The 10,120-nt window shown below is 31.5% G+C and overlaps 1 protein-coding gene across 1 annotated transcript; it reads right to left on the bottom strand.

Annotated features, from left to right (window-relative positions):
* Positions 1-6,655: 6,655 nt before the first annotated feature.
* On the bottom strand, positions 6,656-7,553 carry LOC127900390 (uncharacterized; the record flags this gene model as incomplete). The annotated part of the gene is made up of 2 exons (XM_052435337.1): positions 6,656-7,302; positions 7,447-7,553. Coding segments are annotated over 2 exons (417 nt in total), but the record flags the coding sequence as incomplete, so codon positions are not given.
* Between the last annotated feature and the right edge of the window lie 2,567 nt (positions 7,554-10,120).

Raw genomic sequence — 10,120 nt, 5'->3', positions numbered from 1 at the left:
TTTTCTTTTCTTTTGGCAGCTACGTGAGGGAACCAAAATGATAGACAGGTGACACAAAACAATTTACAGAACCCCTTTTTTTTTTAGGTTTGGAACACATGAATTATTTGCATAGCAACCATTAGAGGTGTAAAGAAACTAGTTTAGCACTTAAGATTTGGGCTAGAGTGGAATTTCCACGTACGGCAATTAAGGCAGCTCAATCCACTGTAGAATTCTTTAAAAAACAGGAAATATGGAAACATTATATATGCATGCATTACTCTTACGCATCATTTTATGTGCCTCTTTAGTGTATTTAAAAATGACTAATGGCTCTATGTTAATAATCTATGTACTATGCAAGTGGCACTTTTTATCTGATATTTATTCTCGTTTTTGCATTATTCTTAACATTTTCCTTTAGCTAGCTAGTTTCGAAGCTGAAGGAATTTAACTAGTTCTATTTTAGTTTGCTGAAACATCCAAGAGGACATTTTTTATTTATTATTTTAATTAATTAATTTACTTTTGTTGAGCAGAATAATAAATTGAGGTATTGACAAACTTGGGTAATAATATTTCCTTTGGCATTCTTTATGGGATCCCACTGCCCCTTCTGCTGATTTGGGTTTGTTCAGAACCAAAGCCATCCTGCTTTTTGAAATATTATTGGTTTTCACATCTGGGGGTACAGATTTTGCTCTTGCTTTTAGTTCAGGTGATAAAGACACACCATTAATGCCAGCTTCTTGCTTTGGCGACTCTCTAGTTTTAGAGTTGGCTCTCAAACGAGACGTCGTTGTTGCTGCTGTGGAGTGTGACATGCTGTTGGTTTTGCTTAATTCCTGATGCTGCTTCATGGGCTCTTGAATATCTGGTTCTTTAAAGATAAACAGAGAAAGAGCATGCAATTAATTGCAAATTATGAGACTGTTGCAAATTATGAGACTGCTGCAAGTTATGTAAGGAAATGACAACTGTTCTGTTAGCTGTTTTAGGTGAAAGTGAGTTCAGAGTGGAAATGACAACTGTTCTCTTACTCTAAAATTCTTCAAACCCAAATCAGCAGAAGGGGCAGTGGGATCATATTTTTTAGGAGAAATTTAATAACTTCCAGAATTTAGTTTTTATATTACCTTTGGCATTCTATAAGTCAATTAAGCATCATTAACCATTAAATATAACTAGAAATTATAGATGCTCAATTAGTAAATGTTCGTTGCAGCCAAAGAATAAGCGAGTATTTGTATTTTATCTCTTAAATATCTTAGTACTAGTTGGTTTTAAATCCAGTACATGGTAAAATCAGATTTAATGTTTTGTATCTGCATAGTTCTTAATTGTTTGCTTCTAGTAAAATGCTAGTTTTATTTTCATTTTAAAATTTTGCTTATTGGCTTGATGGAAGGTGAATGGTGATAACTATCCTATATTGTCTCAAATTGCAAGAGATATTTTGGCTATTCCAGTTACCACTGTTGCTTCTGAATTTGCTTTCAGCACTGGTGGTCGATTTGTAAGCCCATATCGCAATAGACTTCATCCAAGCACATTGGAGGCTTTGATGTGTAGTCAAAGTTGGATACGTGCTCTTTGTGGAGGTATATGGTTTGCATTTTAATTTTTGTATTTTTATTTATTTAAATTAACTAATAATTAACTTGATATTTATATTTATATTTTTTAAGTAGTTGTGGCATCGACCTCTCCAGCATATGCCAAGATTCTTGATGAGGAGCCAAAGATTGAAACAGATGTAGAGGCTATATAGGTATATAGTTTTAGTTTATATTATCTTGTCTAGTATTTATTAAGTTGAATTGTTAAAACATGTTTTTATTAATTTTTTTTTTGTTTATGTTGTTATAGGTTTATGAAGAATCTTAGAAAGTGCATCAATGGTGATGGCTACAAGTTTATGTTGAAGACTTAAAATTATTTTGATTTGTCATATAAAATTTAATCATTTGTAATTATGTTGAAGGCTTAAAATTATTATGTTTTTATTTATGTGGAGGTTGTTAAAATTTGATCACTTGTAATTTTATTTCTAATATGAAATTTGATTATTTGTAATTTTATTTCTAAATATGGAGGTTTTTAGAATTATTATTATTAAAAAAAAGGAAAACTGAAATATTTAGAAATTATTATTTAAAAAATGGGGATCGGGTCCCCGTTTTAATCCCCGCTCAATTCGGAGATTTTCAGGGATATACCTAAACAATTCCCCATTACAATTTTTCTAGTATGGGGCGGGTTCGGGGGATTGCTTCTAAATCGGGTTTGGGTTCGGGGATCATGATCCCCACCCGAACCCACCCCATTGACATCCCTAATATTAACATAAATAATTGGTTCATTAAACGAATTGGTTCATAAATAATTGGTTCATTAAGTTTGTTGTTTCCATATTATTATAATATGAAAAAAAGGAGCATATATATTACATAGTAACGTAAATAATCGGTTCATTAGAACATGCCTATTGTCATAAAACTGAAATATTAGGTAGTCCTTTATGGGTTATTGCGTTTAAATCGAGTTGATACTAGGACTTTGGGCTTGTTTGGTAATATTGTATCTTTTAAAATAATTGTTGTTAGCTATGCTATAGAAATAATCAACTGTCAAGAGAATCAATTAAATATTTAGTAAAATTTGTTTAAAAGTTCTGAGAGTTTTAAAAGTAGTTATATGTGTTTGGTAATCTTACTTTAAACTGCTGCAAGAATATAGAAAATTAAATTGGACATAACGTTGAATACAATTTATTTACACATTTATAAAAATATATATATATAATATTTGATTGTGTATATATAAAAATTAATAACTAAAATAAATATTTTATATTATTAATTTCATTTTTTCGGGTCCTTTGAATTAATTTTAACTTTTCAAAATAACTTTTGAACCTCTTAAAAGTAATCCCAAAACAGGTCCTTTGAATGAATGCAACATGTAAGTTAAGAAGGCGAAATATATATAGAGCCACTATCGGGACTTTGAATGAATTCAATATGTAAGTCAAGAACGTGAAAGAACTGTAATCTTAATCATGAATTATATGACATTATTTCGAGATTGTCTTATTGCTTCTTCACAATCTCATTTCCGTTCAATTAAACATATTACAAATATATGCTTGTTACTAGATATTATGCCCCATCTCTAACCACCACCCACCTTGCAATTTCTACCATTTTAATTTATTGTATCATGATAGAATGCATGCGATCATGCATGTGTTTTCTTCTTGGTGGGTCTAAGCCGTGTCACTTGATGAGGATAGCTGAGAAATGGATAGTTGATTATGAAAGCACCTCTTGCTAGTATTTGCGAACTTCTCAGCTATAAATATCGTGGTTGATATTTATATACAATCAATTTGATATAGTTGTCTGTGATTTAATCCACATAATTTAATAGCTTTTCTGGACTTTAATGGAGTCCAGGCCTGGACCAGATCAACACTCATACATATATTACGTATGCCCCTTAATTTTCAATATCGATGCTAATCAAGTTTGTATTTCTGCATTGTGGTCCTTATTTTATGTCATAGCAAACTTAAATTTGTGACTTCTTGATTTTCGCTCGCCCCACAGACACACCGGGCCCCCAAAACTAGAATCCTTGTTTCGACCCTGAAAACTGCGTAAGATCTTAATAGGAGACGCTAATACTGGCAAGAGATACTTTCAAAATTATTGAATTATATGTAAATTTTGAATTTATATGGCTGAATTTACTAATTTCTTAACCATAACATAATGTTATTAAAAGTTGGTGACAATGTGCTTTGGAAGCATCATTTCTTGTGGTTTGATACCACTTGTGCGCAAACCGAAATCAATAAGCACCAAATTTTCATAGAAAAATAATAGACACAAAAATTTAATATGGTTCGGCAATAAAGTCTATGTCCACGAAGGAAAGAGAGAATAATTATTTTACTAACAATTAACAGAGTACAAATTTGAGTAACAAAACCTTATCTTCCCCAATACCTAAATACACTTAGTACTCTTATACATCTCAAAGAAAATAATTTTCTCAAGACACATATTTTCTCATATCTCTACAAATAATGTAGAACTGAACTGAACACCCGAGGAAACGCTCTCCCAAACTTTCTAATAGCTCACTTGCAGATACTCCCTTTCTCTGGACTGTCTCATAGAGAACTCTCTTTGCACTCTTAGAGAGCTCTTCATCTAAGCTCTCTATAATCCTACATTTTTGGGATGCTTTCACTAAACGAAATGGCTTGGCATTTGTAGGAAAGTTTCACCAAACATGTGACTTTTGACTTTTTAACAAGGGACTTGATCGAGTTATTTTTAAACAATTTTCTTTAACTGACCATTCAAGTTTGAATTTTAAGGGAAGTAAAAACTAAAATATCAATTTTAATACACACACACGCTCAAATGTATAATCATGGCACTTTCTCTCAAAGAAAATTAGTTTAATTGCTCAATCTAGATCTTTTTTTCATGGATTTATCAAGAATGGTCCTCATCCAATGCCCATGAATGCTTTAGGTTGTGTGGAGCTAGTGGTATGAACTCTGAATCGCACTGTCTTTCACTGCTTTTGTTGATTAGACGTACTGACGTTCGTTGTGGGCTGAAATGGCTAAAAAATGTCAAAGTCGTGTCATGACGTTCGTTGATGGAAAAGTTCCAGCACAACCTGAAACTAAACAATGCATTGCATGTCTTACTTTAAAAAGGAACTTTTCCATCACAACATCCACGCAGAGATATCTTTTTCAACGTTAACATGCAATTTAATCTACACCTAACATTCTGTGCTTAAACAAAAGAAATTGGATGCATTTCAATTTTCTAGAGAATAAACCGTTTTCTCTTACTCAGCTTATAAACTTATCAAAAAGCATTTCACATACAACTTTAATATTGGTAAGACAAAAAAAAGGTCATTTATATCAAATAATATCGTTTAAGGATCTATTTGCTCTCCACCCTATATTCTAGGGAATATTCCCCTAGAATAAAGCATGGGCCGCAGCACAACTGCCCCAAATGCTCGCTAAATCAAATAATTCTTACTATTGATAGTCAAAGGAGGATCCAATTCTAATTTTGATAACTGCAAACTCTCAAAGTAAAACTCTTTAGCAAAAGTCCCCTTCTTCTACAAAACCAAAAGCAAAAATAATAATAATTTATAAAATAAAATCCAATTTCTAACATGATTATTTATTGATCATCACTGGTTCACAAAACTCAAACAAAAATACAGAGTCTCATACAATTGACTAGTATTGCCTCTCTGTTACTCAGAAAAAAGTTTATTAAATATAAAATTTCATATAAAAAAGTTTATTGAGTTGTGTGATTAGTTTTATGCTGAATCCCGCAAATTGCTTTGACAGTTCTAGTCCATTAAAGAAGAACTCTCTAATCTTCAATGCCTGACCTATAAATAAAAATCATAAACGCATTATTGGGGCAACTCGGAATAGGCACGAACCGGTTTGGGTCGGTGTTTGCTCAAGCTTCCAGACCGGTTTAACCAGTTGTAATATGAACCCGACCGGGCGAGCTTCGTAACAGATCGAACCCCATCAAATTGGAAAATTCCGGTTCATTTCGGCTAGGTTACATGATTACATCAGATCAGGTTCAGACAAGAGAAAGGAAAAAAAGAAATCAAGGTGCTCAGTGACAATTTGAATTATTTGTTTATAACATTTTACAAACAATCCATTAAGAAATCAAACCTAAGAAGACCTAAAATCATGGCTCAATTTCCAGAAACTGAAAATACAAAGCCACAACCTCAAAAGTAAATCAATCACAGCCGCCGACTAGAAGTGACACACGATGCCAAGGAAGATGGATGACGGCCTAAAGTTATATAGGAGTTCTTACTTTAGGTAGTGTTTGTTTTTCACTTATCTGAATAGATCTGAATTTGGTTGTAGTATTAAGAGGAGGTGGCACTACGAGCCGAAGCCTTCGAAACAGTCATCCAAGTACCTAAATTTGACACACATCTCAGGCATTCCTCAGCAATCTTTGCTCCTGCAAGACCAATGCATGCTTGTAGCTGATGTTGATAGCTCAGGTAAACAAGAAAAAATCAATTCTAGGACCTTTCTCGTATATTTATTAAATATGCTAAACTCTTGTGTGACTCAGTATGTTATTTCGAATGCGGGCTAGGGCCATGCAAGTTAGCCATGTTTTAAGAGTAGGCTGCTTCACAAACGTACAAGAAAATCAACTGGATGGACCAATGGTCAAAAGGAAGATAGGACTACAAATACTGTTACTGGTTCTCCTAAGTAGTTAAAGTGAAGAGTCTATTTCAGTAGTGCAATAAATAGTAGAAAATATGGTGTCTAGTTTCTTCAACTGGATGCTATAAATCTATCATTTGTTGCTGCTTTAGTGGGAGCCTTAATTTATTAATGAATGTCTGTTATTATGTACTAATGGTGATAAATTAACTCAATTTATGCCTGACTAATAACCATTTGCACTTCTCTACTGATGAATCAATGTATCCTAAGTGACTGAAGTTGCCGACTCCAACACTTAGGAGTAACCAATAAGAATATCAACATTCAGTTTCAAGATGCAGATGGGTTGCTTGAGGACAAGAGGCAAATTGGATTCAGAATGAAATGATTCTTGGCTATAGTTAATTCATCATCAATGTTCTCAATAGGAAAAATCAATCATTCTGTTCATTTGCTCTCTTTGTCTTTGTTAATTATGCCTATATTTTCCATAATTAATGAGTTGATTTGTAAATGTAAGTATATTACTGCCTATTCAATACTCTTCACACAAATATAATCTCAGTTCCTGTTTTTCTGACAAGATCACAGTTATAGATTATGGAATGGAACAATATTTTCTTCAAATAATGAGATCCTACAAAATTTGCTGCCTCGCTGTAGGCAGATTATAACATATCCATGCCGGTGCGAACTATCATTTCACAATCTCATTACACAATGCCACCAACTACTTTTGAACTCCTAAAGGTACTTGAATCGCAGGCGTTTCAAGAATAATTGATTCAAGCTCTCCAAAGTGATTTTCTAGACAACTGCGGTCTGAACTTTGATTTTGCAAACCCATTACATTGGAGCCAGCTTCAGCGTGCTCACTCTGTTCCGCTGCTTTCTCAGTCAATATATCATCATGAAACAACTTCAGGGCATCTGTTGTTGAAAGAGAATGCATATATTCATGCAGGTTCTGGAATTTGTTTCGTTTCTCTTGTATTTCAATCAACATCTCTTTCAGCTCATTGAGAAGGCAAACCAGGGCACTTCAAGAAGGAAAAACCATAATCTAATTAAACAAAATACGCATACATGTATATATCTCATGAACCCAAGAAATTCAATTTTTTTACGCAAAGCTACATACGACTTATATTTATATAATTTTTTTCATTTTCTTATTAGCATACCTGGTAACACCTCTAACTAGACCCCAATTGTATCCAGAATGAAATGACTCCTTAAAGCCGATATTAAATCCCTCTTGTGCAGAGGCTTCTTTCCCTGCAAAAATCCATCACGATATCCAATGTAGAGTTTCAACGATGATATTAGTGTAGGTTTGGAAAGTATCATACCTTTGCACAAAGGAAAAATATGAAGACAAAATTAACATATAGTGTGGAATTGATCACGTCTCCTCTGCCACTCTCTGTCTAAATTAGTCTCTCTATCAAACTCCTCATTAGAGCCACCAGAATAAAGATCCATCATCACCATCCAGCAAATCACCTCAATCACAACCTGAAACTAAACAATGCATAGCATGTCTTGCTTTAAAATTAGAGATTAACATATAGTGTGGAATTGATCACGTCTCCTCTGCCACTCTCTATCTAAATTCGTCTCTCTATCAAACTCCTCATCAGAGCCACCAGAATAAAGGTCCATCATCACCATCTAGCAAATCACCTCAATCACAACCTGAAACTAAACAATTTACAGCAAATCACCTCTAATCTTTAAACTTTAATTGCGTAAACTGTTTGTTAACCGTTCAGATTTTTGTAAAATAACTGTGACCACCCTTAGAGTTTGAAGTAATTTCACTTAAATAGCATAGTTTATTTAAAATTACTTTTCAACTCTCCTTTAAATTTGTAATGTGATAATCTTTTTTAAGTAAATCTTCCAAAATCAATTACAATTAAGTATAAAATATAATATCAAGTATGTTATTTAACAAAAATCAAATAAATAAGTAGCAATTGCAAAATTTATATATGATATAACACTAATAAATAACACAACTAAGTACATATACTTAAGTAAATATCATAATTACATCAATAAACTCATTGGTGAGATTGATTGTAACCTAAAAAATACTTGACCAAACATGTTTTAATAAAATTTAATATCGCATATTAAAATTCTCATTATTTTATATAATATTAAGGACCATTGTATAATTGATCATGAAGTATATATTATTTTTAACACCCATTTAACAAACCTATTCTCTGAACTTTTTGTTTAAGATTTCTCTATAATATTGTATGAGTTTTTACAACATTGATAATGAAATTGTTGTGGACTCTTGGATTTTAGTGTTTTCATCTCTACCATTCATTTGATATAGTGAATAAAAAATTAACTATGTAAATAATATCAGGTAATCTTCAGGTTGCAAGTAAATATAAATTTTTTTTATTTTCAATTAATTGATAAAAGAAAATTTATATTATAATGGATAAAAATCTCACATTTAATAAAGGGATCATTGGATTTAATATTAGAATCTTCACCCTTAATTTAATTTTAATGGATAAGTAATTATGTAACAAGTAATCTACAAGTTGTGATATTTATTCATACTTTAAATTATTTTTTATCTAATCAATTGATAAATATTTTAAATCACCAAAAAAATGAAAGAAATACAAATAATTTGGAATTAAAATTATTATTAATTCTCTCACTTTACCATTTTGCATTTTTTTGCTTTCACATTTAGTATTAGAAATATATTTAATAGCATTAAAATAAATGAATTAACAAGTAATGTTATTTCAATAATACTTTATATAAAGATATTACATAAAGTCTTATAATAATTTGTATTGTATGAATTTAATTACAAACCATTAATACCTAAACAATAATGATAATAGAAGGCATTGCAATAAACTGTTAGCCTAAAGGGCTACAAATGTTGATTTTGATGATAAGAAACCACATGTTTTGGATAAACAAAGATTTATATATTGTGCTTTAATAACAAGAAAATGATTTTTATGAAATTAAATTTTTCTTCAAGATGTAAACTAAAATGAAAGAGTTTTGCCATCTTTGATTTTAATAAATATTATGTTGAATTTCGGATTTGGACCTATTTGAAAATATTTAAATATTTTAGGTCATTCTATAATTTCATATATTTTGGGCCATATCATAATTTCTAAAAGTTTTGAGAATAACAAAGCATTATTTAGAAATTCTGAAATTGATCCTATTTAAAAATTTTCATAACATTTTGGGCCATAATATAGTTATATAAAGTTTTGAGATAAAACTATAATTTAAGAAAATAGTTCACTGTAGCAAGCGGCTAACAGGATTTGACCAGCGGTAGACCGAATTTTCAGCAGTAGCTTACTGAAATGAAAGCGGTTATCCGGATTTCGAAAGCGGCATACCGGATGTTCTAAAATTCAAATATTTGTTGTAACTGTAACATAAAAGCAGCTAACTGGATTCCGAAAGCAGCAAGCCGGTTATCATCAGAAAACACATAACAACTAGTTTTTGGGCTCAAACTATATAAACTCAAATCCAATTCATTTTCAAGCTCTCTTGCAAGTAAAAACAAAAAGCACACAACATATATTGAGCTCTCATTTCGCAAATTATTATACATTAAATCATCTTTGTTCTTCAATTTGTATATTTACTTTTTAAGAGAGAGTTTTTGTTGTAATTTTCATTTCCTCATTAAATTTGTGAATGTTTAAGTGTGTGAGACACTTGAATGAAGAGATTGAGAGATAATCTCTTTGTTGTAAAGGTTCATTAATACCTTAGAAGTCAATTGTAAGCATTTGAAGTCTTGGAAGGCTTGGATAGTGAAATCCTCAAGCTTGG

This window comes from Citrus sinensis, chromosome 2, assembly GCF_022201045.2.
Source record: "Citrus sinensis cultivar Valencia sweet orange chromosome 2, DVS_A1.0, whole genome shotgun sequence".
Taxonomy (NCBI): Eukaryota; Viridiplantae; Streptophyta; class Magnoliopsida; order Sapindales; family Rutaceae; genus Citrus; species Citrus sinensis.
Note: the sequence above shows the minus strand (reverse complement) of the source record. Positions and strands in the feature narration are given on the sequence as shown.